Below are 22059 nucleotides of genomic sequence, written 5' to 3'. Positions count from 1 at the left end.
GAAACCTGCACTGCCAGAGCTGCTGACTGACACAGGATCGCAGTCTTAATGAATAATAATAATAAAAAGTAATTTAACCAGTGAACATAGGAAGCAACCTTTTACGAAATTAAAGTATTTTCCCTTCTGAGCAGCAACAGCTCTCCAGGGCCTCAGGGAAAGGTCTTTTCTAGTATGCGCTACCTGTTCCTTTTCATTAGCGATGCCAGGGTTGAAACTAGAACTGTCTTCATGGAAAACACGTGCTCTACATGTGAGCTCAGGCGCCCTTCCTTGACGCTATATGTGCAAGTGTTCTCCCCACTCCCCCCCACCCCGCCAAAAAGCCCCTGGCACAGAAGGTGTACAAGTTGGATTACAAACAAAACCACAGAAGGCATCGACTAGGCCTGCAAGTGTCACAAAGATCGCTGCTCGCTTACTTGATGAGGTCTATGGTCTCTGCGAACATGGTATAGGCTGGCTTTGGTGAGAGGGGATCAGCTTCCATTGCAATGCCACACTCAATGAAGGACAGGGCAGCATCGAAGTATTTGAAGGCCTTTCCAACTTTGTCTGACTGTTGGGGAGAAGGAAAGTGTTGGTCAGTTATAAACTGGAGTTCCGATGCTTTGTGCATTTCGTTCTTTGGATATTCACCCAGAGTTTGATGTGGGAATCGCTAGCCACCGGGAACGGTGATCTCAGGTTAAAAGCATCCCCCCCCCCCCACAAATTAATGGAATGCCTGGGCTTAGGAGAAGTCTCCCGAAGAACGAAGCCACACCGTTGTACCACTGGGGATTTCAACTTGACTGCTTCATAAGACCGTTCAAAGAAAACACATATATCTGGAAACACTAAACAAGATGACTACTTGCCATTAGCACGATTAGGTCATCCTTTGGAAGGAACACAATGCACTCAAAATCAGGCGCATTGGAGCCGGTGGGTTCCCTCCCTAGTGCTGCTTAAGGTAAATGGCATTATGCAACAGGGTCGGCTCTCTAATCAGTAAAAAGCTTTTCAGCCTTCTGAGCAGGAAGGAAAGCAAGGGCCAGAGGCTAATAAAAAAAAAGCAGAGACTTTACTTTCACAAGCTTATAAGCAAAGCCCTGCAGATGCTGGGGCTGGATGTGTAAATCACTGCTGTGGCCTTTTCCAAGCATCCAAAATAACATGAGGTTACCACATCTACAGACATTCCCCAACTGCTTAGGGATTTTATTATATTTAGTGGTATATAAATATCACAAGCAAACAAACAAAAGTTGACTTGAATAGGAACACCACTGGCCCCATCTAGACCAGTGAAATAGGGAGACCATTGGTCCATCTAGCCCAGTATATTTTTTTGACAGGGACTGGCATCAGGCTCTCTAGGGTTTCAGGAAGGGTTTTTTCCCCAGCCCTACTTGTGTAGCAGAATATGCATTGTAGGGAGTAGAACTGATAAGGATTTATTGTATCTTGTAGGTGCGACCAGTTCTGTATGTACGTGTTGTGAGATAACAGTGAGTAATGGAATATATTCTTAGAAAAGAAGGAAGACAAGCTGGACGGAGTTCAGAGGAGGGCAACAGGGATGATCAGGGGTCTGGAAACAAAGTCTTATGAGGAGAGACTGAAAGAACTGGGCATGCTTAGCCTTGAGAAGAGAAGACTGAGGGGACGACGACATGATAGCTCTCTTCAAGTACTTGAATGGTTGTCACACAAAGGACAACCAGGATCTCTTCTCGATCCTCCCAGAGGGCAGGACACGGAATAACAGGCTCAAGTTACAGGAAGCCAGATTTTGGCTGGACATCAGGAAAAACTTCCTGACTGTTAGAGCAGTACGACAATGGAACCAGTTACCTAGGGAGGTTGTGGGCTCTCCCACACTAGAGGCATTCAAGAGGCAGCTGGACAGCCATCTGCCAGGGGTGCTTTAATGTAGATTCCTGCAATGAGCAGGGGGTTGGACTTGATGGCCTTATAGGCCCCTTCCAACTCTACCATTCTATGATTCTAAGGCTGCCACAAATGTGTCGGCCATGTGCTGCAAGCAGCACATAGCTTAGCTTAGTAGGGATACCTTCAGCTAGGAGTTACTGGTATTAGTGGCAAACTTGGCTACACTGAGAAAAATGGGAATAGTGTCCAAAACTAAAGATAAGGTCATTGGCATCATGGAGGTTATTAAAAGGCTAGAGTTTGATTAGTTTGGGAGAGAATGAGAAACCCACCATACATTATTAGTCTGGCTTCGCCCACCATGCTCTCTATTGAGGTAAATATGATATTGACTGTTAGATTGAGAAGAACCTAGATGTTACTACATTAACAATATGTTGCTACTATCTTCATTGTAATTCTAGTGATTATAACTTTTGTGTATTTAAGAATATTTGTGATCTGCCTTCTCTTAGCTAAAGCTTGTTATTCCCTCAGACTCTTTGAGCTATAAAAAAGTATTATACCATTTGTGTTGTCTGGCTTGAGAGAAAATTCAGGGACCACTACCATATACTTTAATTTTTGAATCCCAAAACACTTCGTAAAGATTTGAAAATTTATCATTGAGTGAAGTCTGCCTTTTAAAGCTGTTGTATGCTATCTTGATCTGGTGAACCTCAGATACACCCGTTCAAGTTTGGAAAACAAGCAAGTCAGATCTTTTGTTCTCCATGACAGGATTCAACTCTTTCTTTGTCTAGAAGCAAATTCCTTATATTCTGTCCCACTTTAGCATGAACAAGAAACAGAGCCCATGATGGAGCTACAGCCTGGTCTACACATTTAGCAGAATGAGGAATTAGAATCCTGAGCTGAGTACAGCTTCAAGTTGCAAATGACATATACCACTCTTGAATGTCCCCCTAGGGGGGAAAAAACACCCACTCCCTGCAAATTAAAAACTAGCAGATCAGGGAAATCTTGAAGCATAGTCTACTACCCTTTGTGCTAGTTTTCTGCTTGCAGGGAACTTTTAAAAAATATATATATAGTGGTCTATTTAAAAAATGTACCACAATTTGAAATGATAAATTCCATTCTAATACCTCATGTATTTACTATATTTATACACTGCCTTTTAACAAAAAGTTCTCAAGCACAGTAAAATTGGGCAACAGTTGAAACACTTTGTGCTCCACTTTTCATTGCAGTTTGTTATTATTTATTTACATTTATTTGTTAGATGCTCAAGCCGGCTATCTTCTGCTCTCTTTCATGGACAGGATATTCCTTGAGTTTTATAGGTGAAACTAGGCAAATATTATTAATGACCCCGTGGAGGAGGCTGTTAGAGATGCCCCCTCCCCAGGCGAGCGGACATAGAGAGAGACATTTATGGAGAGCCAAGGTGTGGTGTTAGTGGCTAGAGTGTTGGACTGGGAGTCGGGAGATCTGGGTTCTACTCCCCACTCGGCCATGGAAACCCACTGGGTGACTTTGGGCCAGTCACGGACTCTCATCCCAACCTACCTCACAAGGTTGTTGTTGTGAGGATAAAATGGGGAGGAGGATTATGTACGCCACTTTGAGCTCATTGGAGGAAACAAGGCGGGATATAAATGAAATCAATCAATCAATCTGCACTTCAGTGAAACAGAAGGGAGTTTAATCATTTTTGTTCCTCAACCCTTTTGAACTACAGAATATTTATCATCATTCTTTTTTCCTTCTGTCTCTCCACTCCCATTTTTGCAGATGGGTTTGAAAGAATATGATTTGCTCACCATCATGCATCGAGACCCTAGAAGTAAGACTTCTCATGCAGCTTTATTTACATCTCCATGCTGAACGTCTTCTGAACTGACACATCGTAACCTCTACTTTTTATTAAGGCTATCTGTGGCCAGGTTTGTACAATCAAATAAGCCATGAAGCAACCCTACAACAGCCCCTGGGCTATTAGATTGATGTTTCCCCCTCCAACAAGCCATGCTGCCTGGGTTCAGACAACAAAACTAGCTGCCTTAGCGATGACAGAAATCGTGGCCAGCATGTACCGTGATTTAAATAAGCCATAGTGACTTATTTTGGTTGTGTGAACTAGCCCGGTATTTGGAACTGATAATATTAATTTGGGCGGACTTCTTTGTATTGCTAGGCAAATTTCTTTAGCAGATAATTTCTTGTATGCAGCATGATGAAACCAAAGAACTTACCATTGCATCAGCTTTGTGCTTCAACCTTTTCGCCTCCTTTAAGTGAAATTCCACTGGATGTTGTCTAAATTACGACAAGGACAAAGGGGGAATTTAGAAAACATGCACCAATGGCTTGGTCTGTAACACCCCCACACACCCCCAAATTACCTCTAACCTGGATCACTTGTCAAGTGTGCATGCGTATGTGAGACAAAGAGAAGAGACAGATCTGAATGCTTCTCCCAGCACATAAGAGAGGGGTCTATGCTAAACATCTCTCACAAATATGGTAATTTCCCACATGCAATTATTTATTTATTACTACGTGTTTACCCTGCCTTTTTTCCTCTTGGAAGGAACCGAAGGCTTATATGGTTTTCCTCCTCTCCATTTTGACCTGAAATCACCCAGTGAGCTTTATGGCTCAGTGGGTACTAGAACCCGGTTCAACTGAGTCCCAGTCAAAAACTCTGCCCAGTACACCACACCAGCTCTTATGATCCCACTTGCTAATAAACACTTGTAAATAAATAAATAAATAAATAATGATAGAGGTGTACAAAATTATGCATGGTGTGGATAAAGTGAACAGGAAGACATTTGTCTCCCTCTTTCATAATGCTAGACATCCCATGAAGCCATTTTGTGGGAGTTTTGGGCTGGATAAAAGGAAAGATTTCTTCTCACAGTGCATAGTTTAACTTGTGATTTCCCTATCACAAGATGTAGTGACGGCCACCAATTTGGATGGCTTTAAAAAGGGGTTGGATAAATTCCAGAAGGAGAAGGCTGTCAATGGTTACCAGCCCTGATGCTTGTGTGATATGATACTTCCAGTATCCAAGGCAGTAAGCCTATATACAACAGTTGCTGGGGAACATGGGTGGGAGGGTGCTGCTACACCATGTCCTGCTTGTGGTTCCCTGGTAGACAGCTGGTTGGCCACCTGTGTGAACAGAGTGCTGGACTAGATGGACCCTTGGCCTGATCCAGCATAGCCCTTCTTATGCTCTCAATGACAAGATCTTCTCCTAGGTAAGTGGGTACAGGATTTCTGCCTTAGGGCACAATCCTATTACACACTTACCTGAGAGCGCTACTGAATTAAATAGCACTTTCTTCTGTCATATAGAGGATTGTACTGTTAATTATAACCTTAATAGGGCAGAAATTCTGGAAATCCCACAATTTGAGCATAAATTCTAGCACCCATCTTGTAATGGTGTCAAGGATAACGAGGTTTCCAAAATCATACTTAAAGCCTCTTCCATGCCTCTGTCCTTGAGGCCTGGTCAAATGAGAGAAATGTGGACACTACATCTCCAGGAAATAATAGCCCTGCACATGTGTGATTTTTACATTTATCCCAATATGAAAGAACGCTGGCGCAAGAGCCATCTCGCCGGGGTTTCTCAATTCTCAGCACATTTGAGCCAAGAATTCTCCACCCGATCCTTGATCGGGCAAAGGCGGCCAGAAACACAGGCATCCACAAGCTTTGGCAGAATGAGACCGGAGGTTGGAAAGCAGAAATTGCAAGGTGGGTGCGAAAGGCAGGAAGGCAGATGAGGGGCCGGATAGGAGTGCTGGAATCTGCAGATACTTGGAAGTTGAACAGACAATGTCAGAGACTGGATGTGGACTGGGAAAAGACCCCAGGACTGACCCAGAAGCCTTTAACAACCAAGCCAGGCTAGGGGGAACTCATGGACTCCATGAGGTGGGGCAGAGGGCCAAGCTATGCAGGAAGTTGGGAGAACAATGTAATTGTTCAGCTCTGAATGGCTGCACTACAAGCGGCAACAGAGCACTGATGTACAGGCATAACATTCTGGAAATTTTGAGGCCATGAGGGGGTGGGGGAGTGTTGTTGTTTTTCCGGGGGTCTTTGGGTGGGGGGAAACAGGTATTTTGGGGGAAATAGGAAAATAAGCAATACTTATTTTTTAGTGCGCTTTACAGATCTAAAGTCACTTTGTTGCTTTAAGACAGCCTTCCCTAACCTGCTGCCCTCCAGATATTTTGGACTTCAGCTCCCATCAGCCTCAGGTAGCAGGGCCAATGGTCAGGAATGCTGGGCGCAGCAGTATAAAACAGCAGGTCGGGGGTGTGTGTGACTGCTTTTGGAACATAAAGCAGCCTTTCTGTTCCTAAAGTTATTTTATGTGTAACTTAATTTGCTCATAAAATTATTATTATATTTTAAAACTAATGTAGGTTCGCTTGGCACCTACATTATATTCTTTTAGACGCCAGGTGAAGACCTTTTTATTCTCCCATTATTTTAACAGTCTATAAATTAATTTTAACTTTGCTGTTTTAAATTTGTATTTTAAATTTGTATTTTTGCATTGCTGCTGTTTTTATCTTGGTTGCGCTTTTAATTTTGTTTTATATTATGGTTTTATACTGTTGTTTTATATTTGAATTGTCTTAATTTTGTAAACCGCCCAGAAAGCTTCGGCTATTGGGTGGTATAGAAATGCAATAAATAAATAAATAAATGAAACTTTTAAAAGTACACTGAGTTAGTAAATTTGTAATTATTGCCTGAATCGATTAGAACTACACTAAATGACTGATATAGCATCAGAAACACAGGATTCTATAGAACAAAACCCAAACTGTCAAAAATGCACAATTGTGACTCTACTCACATGTTGGGAAACCGAGCATAAATGTCTATCAGTAAAATATACTTTAGATCAATAATTTTAATAAGGAATGAAAGAAATAACTATGCTGGAAGTCTTACAGAGAGGATTAAAAACAAACTTTCTCCATGGCTTATTTCCAGACATTTTACATCTCTAGTCTTTCCATAAAAGTATTCTTATTCCACAAATTTTAGAATGTTTATTAGGAAGTTTTTGATTGTTTATCATAAGTCTATTTCTTTTTTTAAAATAGTAATTTTTAACATGGTATTTTTATTCTCTTATCCTATCTGCTGCTCACCACTCTGAAATCTTTTGGATGTGGAGCGGTATACAGTTATTGTAAATAAATAAATAAATAAATAATTTTGGGGGGGAATTAAGGCTGGGTAACACTTTGTCTTAAATTCTATATTTTAAAAAATCATAATCCAAAGCTGTTCATTTTTTTTAAAAAAATTAGAAAACAAAAACAGTCCTCAGGGGAAAAAAACGGGTCCCCCCCCTGAATTGTTATTGTGTCCGTCCGTCCCCCCGGTCCTTCACATCTCTACTAAGGAGACTCCCTTGGTTCTAATCCAGGCTACTGCTAACCTTTGAAAACATAGACTTTGGGCTAAACTACCCACTACATTAAACACATAGCATGTAGCTGATCTTAACTCTTTTTTTTAAAAAAAAATGTAGTTTAAGTACATGGGCTCCTGATCCAGATCGGGACCACTGCTCCGAGGATCAGGGAGGGTTGCACCTTTCCATTCAGCTGCTCCCCGTCCCTAAATTCACCCTTCACCATGGGAGTTGAAGAAAGAAAGAAAAAACCCTCCATGGGTCGCAATGGTTCCCCTCCCCCTTTCCTTAGCCCTTGCGTTCAGGAGGGACAATTTATCGGGGGGGGGGGGGGAGGACAGGGGGATGGGCTGGATGAGAGGCAAAGCTGCTGATAAGACTAGCTACATGTTGTTTAGCTCTTTATCAGAAGTTGTAGTGAGTTGAAGGGTTGTCATCCTCGGATAATTCAATCCACGTATACAAGCCACATCAGAGAAAAGTGTGAAATGGAAAAGTCAAATGACATCCATGTGGTCTTTGTTAAAACTTGGATAACAGCACAGGATATTTAAGGAGAAAGGCAAACTAAGTTGTTGACGAGGGAAGGAAAAAGAAGGGTATGAGAGAACTCAAACGACAACATGTCCCAATCAGCGAGAGAGAGAGAAGAAGGCATTCTTACTTGTGCGGCTTGCTTTGAGGTTTCGTTGGCTTGGAGGTACCGTTTGGCAAAGAAGGCACTGGGAAAGGGTTTGGAACATCCTCTACAGATCCCTGTGAAGTCAGGGAGGAAAGATGTCAGATAGTACTCAGAAAAACAATAAAAACTGAAATGTTGCTTTCCAACATGAGCAAGCATTTTATTTGTCCCAGGACATTTCTTGTCATCTATTTTATTTTATTTTTATGGAGGGTGAGAAAACTTGGCTTCAGACTAGTAATGTTTGAACACGCTCAACGTTTTCTAGAGGTTGGAAAAAATTAAGTCACAGGTTTTTGTTGCTACAAAAGCCCAGAGTGAGCAGTTCTGCACAAATCAACTCAATATTGCCTCCAGCAATCTTAGGAATTAACACTATCCCAGCACTGTTGGCTGTCTGCCCACATATTGGGTGAACAGCATGCTAGCTTCTTTTAAGTGGGATGCAAGGCACAACATTTCCTAAGATTATTTCAGATGGTTCTGAAAAATGCAACGCTGAAGATTAAAATGTTTGTTCATCTTAGCTAAATCTCTCCTTTTTTCCAAAGCAGTGACATGTGTGATCTCAACAGAAAGAAGCAACGAACATAAACAGATTCATAATTCGAGACACTTTCCAATAAAGGATCAATCAATTAATTGATATGCCACTATTATAGCAAATCTAGGCCTCGTCTAGGTGTAGGGTTAATTTGTTTATTCTGACCACTGGGTTTTGGGGTTTTTTTGGTCTGAACTGTATTATTTCACATCTATCTTAAACAAAACTCAAGAAACAGGATATTAAGGGTAGGGGGAGGACCCAGAAAGATGGGCCCACTTTCATTGCTTCATCTGCAGTGGTTCTGCCTCTAAAGTTATGAGAGACTAGTATCACCAGAGCCCTACAGGATCAGGCCACAGGTTCCATTTCGCTGAGTATTTTGTTCTTCACATCAGGAAGCCAGAACCCTATGCTAAGCTCACAAGCCATTGGTTCAAGGCATTAGCCCTGCTCCTCTATTGTTCTGCTGCATATTTCTCCTCAAAGGTATACTGCCTTGGAGCACGGAGGTTCTTATTTAGCTGTCAGGGCCAATAGCCACTGATAGACCTCCCCTCCCCATGAATACACATAAACTTTTATAAAAGTCATCTAAGCTGGTCATCATCACCACATCTGTGGCAATGAAATTCTGTAAGTGGATTATGTAGGGAACGGTAGGTGATATAGAACTGTACATGTGCCATTTTCTTGGCAGAAAGTCAGGGTGCAAATCAAATAAACACACACACACACACACACACACACAATATGCCGGTAATTGTGATCACCCTCCCGGGGAAAAGCACACATGTAAACTAGGCTTTACATGTCCCTAACTTAAAACACAACAAAACACATGACTAAGAGCTGTAGATTGTGAAACTCACTGCGGGGACAATGTACCTACAGCTCAGGCAGCATCCAGACCGACAGCTGTTGCGTCAAAATATGCAATGCTGCTGGGGCGGTGGTACTGCAGCCGCCCTTAAACTGGACAGAAATAAGCATCTGCAACTTTTGCAATTGCTCCTCTGAACAGCCCAAGTACGAGCACCATAACTACATCACCCCCAGGGTCTCTAAATCGGAAATCACTTGTTTACACCTACTTTGTTGCTTTTTGAGCTTTCAGAAGGCTTCCCCTCCAGTTTCCTGTGCTTGGAGGATGAAGAGTCCTTGTGGCTTTCCTTGCTCTTGGCAGTGCTGATACTGGGACCCGGAGGCTGGCTGCAGGCACCGCTTTCACTCTTCGGCCTCTTCTGGGCTGTCTTGGCTGGCTTTTGTGGTGGGTGCACGGGGGACAATGGCGGGGGTGGCAGCGGAAGTGGCATCTCTTTTCTTTGCGTCTCCACTGACAGTTTTGACATCCTAGAGATGGGGAATCAAAACGTTTTTGAGCCATATGTGTGTACTGTAAAACGTTTAGAGAGAGTGTGCGAGAACCCAGTTGAAATGCATAGCACAGGGCTTCTGTTTATTTAGTGGAGGATGTTGAAACAGACATATAGTTAATTGGCGAAGGCTTCGTCTTGAGCAACAAGGGCGGAAAAATCAGGGACTTTCTGATGATTCATTAACATTGATAATATGAAGAAGCCAAAACTGTATACAGAATAACATACCTTTGGGTTTGCCTCTAAAGGAGATCTGAAGCCAAATGATCTGATTAAGTGTAGGTTTGTTAAGGGTTGGGTTTAAGTTTAGGTGTTGGAAAGCGTAACAATTTACTCCTCAGAATTGCTGGAAACCAAAAAGCTATTTCAGATGAACCAAAGAGTTTGGAAAAACCACTGGGATTTTTTGTTGTTGTTGCTTTGAACAAAAGATACCTCTATCATTAGGACGTATCAGAAACTACTTCTGAAGCCCCCTCCATTTCACACCTGTTAATTTGCCTAATATTGTATTTAAAAACAGGAAAACGGGGAATGGGGAAAACTGGGAAAGCCGCCTGCTTGGTTCTTTTCCCAGCAGCAATAATAATAATAATAATAATAATAATAATAATAATAATAATAATAATTTTATTACCCGCCCCTCCCTCTGGATCGAGGAGAAACGGGAGGCAGATTGGCTCCTATAGCCCCATAACCCAAGGTCCTACAATTGTCTAAGACTTCGGGAAGGGGGCTGCGATAAATGCGATGGTCCCTGGGATGCTCTCCAGGGAATGTCAGATTGCTCTCACCAAAGATTAAGTTGGTTTAATTTTTCTTACATTTATTTATTTATTTTATTACATTTATATACTGCCCCACAGCCAAAGCTCTCTGGGCGGTTCACAAAAGCTAAAAACAGTAAACATTAAAAATATACAAAATTTAAAACCCACCAGAGACATAAAAACAACAGTATAAAAACAGCAGCATCCATTTAAAACAACAATTCTGGGGTCCATTAAAAAACAAACTTAGCGTTCAATGCCTTTAAATGCCTGGGAGAAACATACGAACATACTACATTTACAAGTACGAAAGCGATTATTTATGATGCCCCTGATGCGTGGGCGCGCATGTGCATGCAGGCATGTGGGCCCAATAAAATGTTCCAAATGTGGCTGATTAGATGTTCTACTGGGGAAAAGAACAGGAGTGGGTGGGGAGTCCCTGTCCTAAACAGCCAATTGGTGGTATTTGGCTTTGCTAACCACAAGCGTATGCCTACACAGCCCAACCTGTAGAGAGAAGAGCGCAAAAGCTTCCTTACACACACACACACACACACACACACACACACACACACACACAGGACCCGTAGGTCCTGGATCGAGTTCCCACTGGTGGGGAATATTGTAGAGTTTGAGAATAATGGGTGACCTTACCTGCAGTTTGGGACCTGCTATGTGCTCCAGAAGGAATCCAAGGGAAAGAACAGTTTGAACAAATGTAGCATTGATAACAAGGCAAATATTGGCTAACTGTTTCGCAATAGAACACCCAGCATTTGGGGATTCTGTATCTGATATCGGTAGGACAGAGTCGCTGCAGCCTTCATAGAACTGAGGCAGTCACAGTGACAAAACTACCCACATGCATCTACTGGGTCACTCCGTCAAAATATAAACAAAAAAGACAAAGTTGAAAGTACAGGAAACCACGTTCTTCTACTTCACTACTTAGCATTTTAAGACAAATGGTTTATCCGACAGCCTTGTACTTACTTGCTTTTACTGGATTCTTTATGACTTGACACTGAGGATGATTTGGTTTCTTTATCCAGTTTGACTTTTTTCTGATCATTTCTCAGAATGTCTTCCTGCTGATAAAAAAAGAAAGAAAAAAAGAAAGACAAATGCAGAGCTTGGGACTCAAAACTGAAGTCCTGATCCAACAGTACACATGCGCAGCAGCACGTGACATTGCAGATTTGACTAGGATTATATGCACCAGGGCCTCATCTACACCAAGCAGGATACAGCAGTATGAAAGCAGTATAGAAAAGGCAGGAGCCACACCAAGCAGGATATAGCACTAAGAAAGCGGTATAGGGTACGTGTCAATGGGCTCCAACAGCTGTCAGTGCTTTTCAATAAAGCAGCAATGTGGCTCCTGCCTTTTACATACCACTTTCATAGTGCAAGATCCTGCTTGGTGTAGACTAGGCCCAGGTGAAATGTCCCTCCTCCCACCATTCTCCCTCCTGAAGAGTATATCCTACATACCAAGGTTGGCAACGCAACATCCACAGGTGCACTAGCGTCCACCAAGCCCACTGCGCGTGCCTGCCAGACCTCTTGCACTTCCTTCCACTCATAGCGCTATCCTCTGCCAAAAATGGCTACCAAAAAGCGGCTTAAAGGTGAGGGAAGCCCACCTTCATCAAGAAGCCCTAAGGTAACAGGATCCTTGGTGATGACTTCCTGTCCCTCTCACAGCCATTTTAATGTAATTATATATCAATCTGTTTGCTTATTAATTTACTTCATACATTTATATACTGCTGAACGTATTTGAAAACAGCTCTAGCTCTTTTTGGCAATGCACCCTCTCTGCCCCTTCTACTAAAGTGAATGGAGTGATATTGCTTCATTGACTTTAACGGGAGGTGGGGACTGCAAATTCTCCTCCCTCCCATGGCTGGGGGGTGGGGGTGGGAAAGAACTGTCTCTGCAGAGGCCACCAGTGAGGGAGGAAACAGCAGCCAGGCACCTCTCCACCGTGCCTGGGTCCAGCTCCAGCTGAGAGCCCCCTCCCTCCTGCTACCAACTATCTCTGGAGAGGCCACCAGTGAGGGAGGAAGCAGCAGCCAGGCACCTCTCCACCGTGCCTGGGTCCAGCTCCAGCTGAGAGCCCCCTCCCTCCTGCTGTCAACTGTAACTGCTGAACTTTACAACTAAGATTGTAGTGCCTGAATTTGCTTTCCTTTCCCCCCTCCTCCTCCTCCCTCCCAATCCCCTTTCCTTTTGTGTCATGTCTTTTAGATTGTAAGCCTGTGGGCAGGGACTGTCAAGAAATACTTTTGTAAGCCGCCATGAGAGCCTTTTTTGGCTGAATGGCGGCATAAAAATCCTTAAATAAATAAAATAAAAAATAAAATAAATAAAGAGAGGAGACGCAAGGACAGAATCCAGAGGGGTGGTGAGGAAAGAATGGTGGGGGGAAGGGGCGGGAAAAGAAAAGTCATAATCCAGGGGTGGGGAGAGAAATGTCTGAATCTGAGGATGTCGGAATCCAGAGGGTGGGTCATGATAATGTCAGAATGCAGAGGGGGACAAGGAAAGGAGGGGTGAAGAGGAAATTCTGCATTGTGTGTGGGGGGGGGGGGAAGGGAAGTCAGAATCCAGAGAGGGGGCACTCTGAACATTGCATGATTGGCCATGCCTTCCCCCAACCCCGCAGCAAGTTGTGGCGGTGGGTTGCTTGCCTCTGCGATTGTTCTCCGAAGGCGGAGCCGCATGTAGGCAAAAGGCATCAGCCATGTACAGGAGGTGGTACTTTCTGGCCAGCTATGTCTCTGCACTCGGAGGTATCAAGGTTTGCAAAGTTACTGGGGGCAAAGACTACAAAACAGCCCAAGGAGGACTGAGCACACTCCGTAGCCACAGTATGCTGAGTGTTGAGAGGTGGGGCGGAATGGCAAACTGGGGTGGAGGGTGGGGAGAGAAGAAAGGGAGTATGCTGGAAGTGGGTTCAACTGACTGTCTGGCTCGCTGGCACCTGGAACAAGAGCACTCGAAACGGCAACGTTTTGCTTCAGGCCCCACTTCTCAGCACTATTGCCAGCTTTCAAAATGGGCTGTGAACACAGCTGTGGTGGGAAGGAACCCATGGGCTCCTAACCCCACCAGGAATAAGGAACGATGCTTCCGTATACATATTTTCCAGCAGCTGGGCATAAATGTATAGTGGAGTTAAGCAATTGGAGGCCCATGTGGTGGTTCAAATAAGGGCCTAGGGTGACCATATGGAAAGGAGGACAGGGCTCCTGTATCTTTCAAAGTTGAATAGAAAAGGCAATTTCAGCAGGTGTCATTTGTGTATGCCTGCAACACCTGGTGAAATTCCCTCTTCATCACAACAGTTAAAGCTGCAGGAGGCCTGACTAGCATGACCAGATACAAAAGAGGGCAAGGCTCCTTTAGCTTTAACTGTTGTGATGAAGAGGGAATTTCACCAGGTGTTGCAGGCATACACAAATGACACCTGCTGAAATTCCCATTTCTATTCAACTTTGAAAGATACAGGAGCCCTGTCCTCCTTTCTGCATGGTCACCCTAAATAAGGCTGTCTTCAAACCTATAATATTTTCAGCAAGTATGAATTATATGGAGACGGCACAAAGGCGCACGCACGTGCACACACACACACACACAGAAAGAGAGAGAAAGGCTACAACACATAAAGTTCCTTCAGGCTAAGTCATTAATGGCAGGCAATCATGCCTTGTTTGCCAAAAGGAAACAGCGCACCAGAGAGTTAAACCCACATAGATTTCCCCAAAGTCACTTTAACAGGAATCAGATATGAGAGGAGGAGAAGGAGAAGAGGTTACACACACACTCCCAGCAGAAAAGGACCAGTTTTTGAGCCAGAGTTTCATGTGCAGAGTTTCATGAGTAACTTTCAAAGAGCATATTCTACCAAAAAAACAAAGCAGGTGAACTCGGGAGAGAGAGTCGCATGATCTTAGCCTTAAGACTCAAAAGCAATTACTAAAGTAACTCCTAAGTGACTACTACTGGCTTAACTACTAAGCGACTATTATATTTACCAACTGATCAAGCCAGCTCATTTCCAGAGTAAATTGTTTTCATTTTAAAGTATTTGTGCAGCATACAAGTAACTCAACTATTCTCAACTGCCCAAAACCCAATGTACTTCTCACTTTATATATTTTATTTTTAATAAACAAGACAACTCTTTGACACAACTCCCTTCTTCATTTGCCCATTTACTGACATGGAAGATCTGTATCTGGAGTTCCAAGCATCCCCTTACAACAATCAGAAGTCTGTCACAAATTCTCACTTCCCAGACCCGTTAACGTCTGGGAGGACCCTGCTAACCTTCCATGTCCAGTCCAGCTTGAGACCTGTTGAGCCAAATGAGGGGGGCTTGAAGAGTCCCGAATTTTGCTGTGTGCCTGGGACTGCAAAAACAGGGGGTTACAAGCACCTGGCAGGCCACAATATATTGCTACTCGGCTTTGTTTAGGTTCATTGCTCAAAGTTGTATAGGCCTACTCTAGAATAAAACTTGCCCACAACTAATCATCCCAAAATGACAGAAAACCTGATTCTTAAGATTTGCAATTCAAAATCCATGTCCATAAACATGCAAACCTGGATGTGGCCATTGGAGGTGCCCAGCAGTGTATCCTACAAAGTAACTGTAATGCTCCTTTTCCAACCGAGTGCCTTCTAGATGTTTTGGACTACAATTCTCACCCTATAGCTTATGGTTTGGAAGGGACTGTTTATACATGACCCACATTTCTCCTAACGTGTGAACCGAGGATTATGGATTACACCCACAAAGAGATCCACCCAAAGAATGTTGGTTATTGTGTGGATGAAAATATAAATAGAGGGCCCCAATTACTTCTAGATTTCTGGGGTTTGAGCATGTGTGTGTGTGAGAGAGAGAGCGGGGGTGGGGGAGGAGAGGCCTGGTTCAGACAACACCCTAAACCATACTGCTTAACCACAACATCGTTAATGAAATGGATTAATTCCCTTAACCATTTTGTGGTGAAGCAGAATGGTTTAGTGTAGCGGTTCTCAACCTGTGGGTCGGGACCCCTTTGGGGGTCGAATGACCCTTTCACGGGGGTCGCCTAAGACCATCGGAAAACACATATTTCCGATGGTCTTAGGAAACTGTATTGACTGAACTATGTCATGTATCATCTTTTGTATTATTAAAGCTATTGTTATGTATTATTTTCATTAGCAAACCATCCCATGACAATGGATGGTGTAGAGAAGAATGAAAATAATTTTATGGTTGGGGGTCACCACAACATGAGGAACTGTATTAAAGGGTCGCAGCATTAGGAAGGTTGAGAACCACTGGTTTAGTGTGTTGTCTGAACCACGACAGAGAGAGAGAGGGGGGGGGGGAGAGAGGGAGAGAGGGAGAGGGAGAGGGAGAGTTGGGAGGCATGCTTTGGAGACTGTTGTAGCAGAAGCAGGGGAACAAGAGCTGAAAACCATTTCCCCAGTTTCTCTGTAATGCTGGTTAAGAACATAAGGAGTGCCATGCTGGATCAGACCAAGTGTCCATCTAGCCCAGCACTCTGTTCACACAGGGGCCAACCAGCTGTCATCCAGAGACCAACAAAGCAGGACACAGCGCAACAGCACCCTCCTACCCATGTTCCCCAACAACTGGTGCACACAGGCTTACTGCCTCATACACTGGAGGTAGCACATAATCATCAGGACTAGTAGCCATTGATAGCCTTCTCCAGGAATTTATCCAACCTCCTTTTAAAGCCATCCAAATTGGTGGTCATCACTACAGCTTGTGGTAGTGAATTCCGTAATTTAACTATGCGATATGTGAAGAAGTACTTCCTTTTATTTGTCCTGGATCCAACCAATCAGCTTCATTGGATGACCCCAGGTTCTAGTATTTTGAGAGAGGGAGAAAAATGTCTCCCTATTCACATTCCCCATGCCATGCATCGTTTTGTACACCTCTATCATGTCTCCCCTTCGCCTCCTTTTCCCCAAACCAAACAAGCCCAGCTGTCGTAACCTTCCCTCGTAGGGGAAATGCTTGCTCCAGCCCCTTCATCATGTGAGAGAACAGGGAGGACATTTCCTTCTTTCTGTTTATATTTTTTTATAAACCTCCAACATGTCATGAGCACGTCTAATACTACGTCTAGTACCATCTAGTGCACTCGTGAGCAAAGATAGACTGGGAAATCTCCGGGTGATTTGCAGTTCAACAAAGATTTCCAGTTCCCAATGGTTTAACAAACAGAGGCAATAGAAGTCACTTTCCCTCTTCTAAAAAGCTAGGGGAACACAGGAGTAGGTTTGTGGGTAAAAAGAGGCTGGACAGCCACCTCTCATGGATGGTTCAACTGGTTTTCCTGCACATTGCAGAAGGTTGGACTAGATGACCCTTGTGGTCCCTTCCAACTGAACAACTCTATCATTCTGGCCCCGAAACCCCCAGGCTGACTAGTCACACAGAGGCATAGCATTCTGCAATCCTATGTTCGCTTTCCTAAGCCACTTCCTTAGATCTGGTTCCAGTGAGCAGAGCAACGGGTTCTAGAGAAAAAATAAATTACATCCCGCAAGTCTAAAGTCTACCCACCCCTAATCTAGCACTGTAACGTCTGCTATAGCTGGCAGCGATTCTCCAAGGTCTGCATTTGCTACTTGAGCTCCTTTTACACAAGATGCCACAGAGAGAATCTGGGATCTCCTGCATGCACAGCAGGTGACTGATCTACCAATATGCTCCATCCCCTGCGTTGCCTTTAAGCTAAAAGCCCCCAATATTCCAGCCATTCCTCACATGGAAAATGCTTCAAACCCATGAACATTTTGCGTGCCCTTTCTTGCACCTTCTCCATCTCTTGAAATGGATCAACAAATATCCGAAATGTGGCTATTTATATAAAGGCATTATGACACTGACCAGGGCTAGTTTCAGGTGGGTTTCTCCACACATCACTGGGCTACCTCGAGCTTACCTGCCAGTGAGGGAAGCAGCAGCAGCATGCTATGAACCACCATCCCAATTTCCCAAGATGCCCCATGATGTAGCGTCACTCTAGGGAATTCTGGGAAATTGAAGCAGCAGCTCACAGACCTAGCTGGCTAGCATGAACGATCATGGGTAGGTGTCAGCGCTGGTAGGCCCTGCCTTGGCAGCTGGCCTAAGAGACTAGCCTGATTATTTCCAGTCCCTTTCCTAATTTTTTCCTAAAAATTCCCTAAAATGTGCCTTTTTCTCCAGAACTGCCTGCTGAGTTGATGTTTCCATTGAGCCTCCAAGATTTCATAGCCAGTACAGCAACCATCCATGCATAACTGGTTACAGGAGGTGATCTATACCAAATTCAATCTTACAAATGGCTGAAAATGTAAGTGGAAGGAATTAATTGTGTGATTCCCATTTTGATGCATTCTTAAAAATACAAATACAAATCAGGCAGCGACAGAAGAAATATATACCAAATACTGACTTAGCTTTATAGACAAATTATTTTACTTTATCTTGGCAATGCCAGATGTATTTATTAGGGATGTTTGAGAATTTCGTTTCTGCTCGCAAAACATGCAAGCATACCCCTTTCGAGGCCCCGAATGCGAGTGCAAGCATCTGTCCAGTGAAAATGTTCACAAATCCTCAAACACATGCTTGCACTTGTCTTGTTCCCAATTCCAAGTTCAATCTGTGCAAATTTCCTAAATTGCGCAGATTTCCTCCATAGACTAAATCAGCCTCATTTTAAGTCTATTTAGGAAATTTGCGCAAATGTTACATTCGTGCAAAGTGAGCAGCAATCGTAAACACCAATGAGAATCAGGCATGAGAAAAGCAGTGTTTGGAGCATTCTCACGAACTTGAACGTCAGTAGTTCGCCCATCCCTAAAATGTACCATTCCAAAAAGAGTTTCTCACCTTCCTCTTCTTGAGAGACTTGCTTGGCGTTTCTGTGCTCCTCTTGTCAGCCTCGTGCTTGTGCATATGGTGGCTCTCTTTGACCTCAAGTCTTTTGGGGCAGCCGCCCTTCCTAGGTGGCTGTGGGATCCGGGAGAGAAGAGCGAGATCAATTTTAACCACAAGCGCTGGAGAGGCTGGGCAATCCCTCAAGGGCGATAGCAATTTCTTATCCTTGATAGGCGGGAGAACCTTGTCCCTAGGAAGGTCTTCTCTTGCCACTACAGCCACCTTAGGACTACTTGTTCTGCTGGTGGCAGGAACCCTGGGGCTTTGACTTAGGGGGCTGAGGGGCAACTGTTCCAGGGCGCTGCCACCTGAATTGTCTTTTGCAGCATCACGGTCCAAAAACGCTTTAACAGTGGTCTGGTGCAAACTCTTGTGCTTTTTCTTCTCAGACGGCTCCAGCGCAGCGGGCTTTAGCTCCTTCTTATTGTCAGACTTTGGCCTCACTTTCGTTTTCACCTTGGGCTTGTCTTTGGAAGACAGATCCTTCACTCCGTAGGGGCCAGGGGGCTCGCTTTCTACCGTTAGGCCTCTCTTCGGCTCCTCCTGTACCGTGGGCTTGGTGGGCTTCCTAGGCTGCTTATTGCCCACCGTTTTGTGGAAGGGTTCTTCCACGTGCGCGGGAGACTTCTGGTAATTCCGCTTGGTAGGCAGGTGTATGTCTTGAGCTGACCGAGGAGCTTTGCTGGCAGTTTTGGAGTGACTATCTGTTGGCTGGGGGCAATCCCTTTTGCTGCTGTTGTCACTGCTACTGCTGAACGTTTTCCCTTGCCCTTTGCCCTCCTGGAGATTGCCCCGGCTACGGTCATCCTCAAGGAAACTCTCATTGGGTTTCAGAAAGTGTTTCAGCAGCCATCTGTTGGATGTTTGTGGATCAGGCTATGGAGAAAAATAAGAAAAATGATGATGTGCCCAAAGTCTGTCATTGTTTCATCTCTACTACACCTTCTCTTACTTGGGCTCTATTTTGAATTGAACAAGGGCTGAAGGACCAGTAATGGTAACTCTGCCCAGAGACTCAAGCCAAGGCCTTCACTTTTCCAGTTCTACTGCTCTCTAATGATTCAATGTTCCTCTATACAAATCAATCAATAAATACTAAAGTGTGTACAAACTAAATATTTGTTGTCCTGGAACTTCACAACTGCAGGGAGCACTTTGGCTGCTGTCACCATCTAAGAGGCCAGGGGATACTGGGAGGCTGTTTCCACCCACCCACCCCAGCGAGGGGTGGAGACCAATCTGGCCCTAACCACTTACCAGAGAAGGAGCTGGTTCTCCAATGTCTGTTTTCCTCTTCCCTCTCCATTCCTTTTCCCCCTTGTAACACATATCTTAGATTGTGGATTCTACAGTGTTTAGAACATTTTAGGCATAAGTGTTTTTATTGTTGCTGTTTTTGTTGTTATCATCATCATCATCATCGAATCATAGAATAGAAGAGTTGGAAGGAGCCAATAAGGCCATCGAGTCCAACCCCCTGCTCACTGCAGGAATCCACCCTAAAGCATCCCTGACAGATGGTTGTCCAGCTGCCTCTTGAGTGCCTCTAGTGTGGGAGAGCCCACAACCTCCCTAGGTAACTGGCTCCATTGTCGTACTGCTCTAACAGTCAGGATTTTTTTCCTGATGTCCAGCTGGAATCCGGCTTCCTGTAACTTGAGCCCATTATTCCGGTCCTGCACTCTGGGATGATTGAGAAGAGATCCTGGCTCTCTTCTGTGTGACAACCTTTCAAATACTTGAGGAGTACTATCATGTTTCATGTCTTCTCCAGGCTAAGCATGCTCAGTTCTTTATTCTTCCTAATAATAAAAAACACCTACACCTAAAAATTTCTAAGCATATTATATAGGAAACAAGCATGTTAGGGAGAAAGCTATGCTAGAATACTTGTCCCTAACATGCTACTTCTCTGAGCAGGGTATTTTATGTATTGATAAGTATTCAGTCATGTGACCCCTACCTACAATCTCAGGTGGTAGAGCTCAGACACAGTTTTATTGACTATATGAGAACTTGGGTTATGATATGCATCTACAAACATGTACTCCAGGGGCAGACAAAAAGTACAACTCTAGATGTTTCAGACTTCAACTCCCAGCATTCCTGATTATCGGCCATGTCGGCAGGGGCTTCTTGGAATTGTCGTCCAAAACATTTAGAGAATAACTGTCTGCCCACACCGGCTGATGATATTTTGCATCTCTCTCTTTGTTGTTTGATTGAAAATACTGCTGTGCTTTTTTTAAAAAAAAAATCGAGATGGTCAAAGAGTAATTAATTAAATCCACTTGAAAAAGATTATTTTCAACATTCCATGGTTTCTTCAACAAGCTACTAAGCCTAAGATTCTAACAAATGACGTAGAAGACACATTTTTGTTCCTGAAGCAGTTTCGAAATACGCCTGCTCTTGATTATGAAACTATGGTGCCTTTTCCTACTTTGTCTTCCCAAGTAGGCCAGTGGAGGCCTCCGAGATTCAAGGAACCAAGCCAAGTGAAACCACAGGGAGTCCAGCCACGTCCCGGAAAAAAGAAATCTGTGTCTGGAAGGAGGAGTGGGGAGGCCTGAATGCACCAGATGGATTCCTGATGAAGAACTTCAGCTTCCCCAACCAGGCACCCTCCAGATGTGTTCGGACTGCAACTCCCATCATTCCCAGCCAAATGGCCATGCTGGCTAGGAATTATGAGAGCTCCAGTCCCAACACATCTGGAGGGTGATAGGTTGGGTAAGGCTGCTCTTATATCTTCTGACAAAGCTTGCTTTTTGTAAAGTGGAAGCTAGAAATTGCATTGTTGTCCAATAAATGACTTACATCAGCAAACAAAAGAAAGAAGGGAAACAGGTTTGAATTATAATTTCAAAATAGAATTTAGATGCAGAGGAGGCGTTGGGCAGAATTTGGCAGAGCGCTTACGTCCCCACCGATTGCCTTCCGCAAATCATGGGTCCTGCTGAATCCATTGCGCAAATGGGAACGACTGTTTATGCAAAAAAGGTTTAGTGCTTCCTAGGGGAAGCCCAAAAGAAGCAGAAACACTCCTTCCTGGAGGGAGGCAGGTCCATGGAGCTCTCTTATGCTTCCTTCCAGAAATGAGCATTTCTACTCATTTCGGGTTCCCACTTTGCAATGGAATTGGCAGGGTGTAAGAGAATAGGTGCAATTGCTCTGCTGGATTCTGCCTACAGATCCAAACAGATCCAAATTTCATTCCTGTTCAGGCACAGCTTTTCTTCTCTTTGATTTGTGTCCAAAGCTGATGGACATGATGGGTGCTACTCAGAAGATGCTTCTGAATTGGCCCAAGCCACCACACGGGCAGCTGCTCATCATGTCCACACTGGGTGATTTTAACCAT

At 44.0% G+C, this 22059-nt stretch overlaps 2 protein-coding genes across 5 annotated transcripts in view; both read right to left on the bottom strand.

The window, feature by feature from the left end:
* AFF1 (ALF transcription elongation factor 1) overlaps nucleotides 1-22059 on the bottom strand; it is a 174605-nt gene that overhangs the window by 9279 nt on the left and 143267 nt on the right. For 3 of the 4 annotated variants that reach the window (XM_063136219.1, XM_063136221.1, XM_063136223.1), the window contains 6 exons: nucleotides 18648-19571; nucleotides 11717-11814; nucleotides 9666-9924; nucleotides 8010-8101; nucleotides 4137-4200; nucleotides 423-559 (listed from right to left, as the gene is read on the bottom strand). In XM_063136219.1, coding sequence (XP_062992289.1) covers nucleotides 423-559; nucleotides 4137-4200; nucleotides 8010-8101; nucleotides 9666-9924; nucleotides 11717-11814; nucleotides 18648-19571 — 1574 coding nt within the window. The remainder of the gene's footprint in view (nucleotides 1-422; nucleotides 560-4136; nucleotides 4201-8009; nucleotides 8102-9665; nucleotides 9925-11716; nucleotides 11815-18647; nucleotides 19572-22059) is intronic. The other variant, XM_063136220.1, reaches the window with a different exon arrangement.
* IBSP (integrin binding sialoprotein) overlaps nucleotides 1-22059 on the bottom strand; it is a 347644-nt gene that overhangs the window by 320984 nt on the left and 4601 nt on the right. The window lies entirely within an intron of this gene.

This window comes from Elgaria multicarinata, chromosome 10 (assembly GCF_023053635.1).
Source record: "Elgaria multicarinata webbii isolate HBS135686 ecotype San Diego chromosome 10, rElgMul1.1.pri, whole genome shotgun sequence".
Taxonomy (NCBI): domain Eukaryota; kingdom Metazoa; phylum Chordata; class Lepidosauria; order Squamata; family Anguidae; genus Elgaria; species Elgaria multicarinata.
This window is presented reverse-complemented; position numbering and strand designations above follow the sequence as displayed.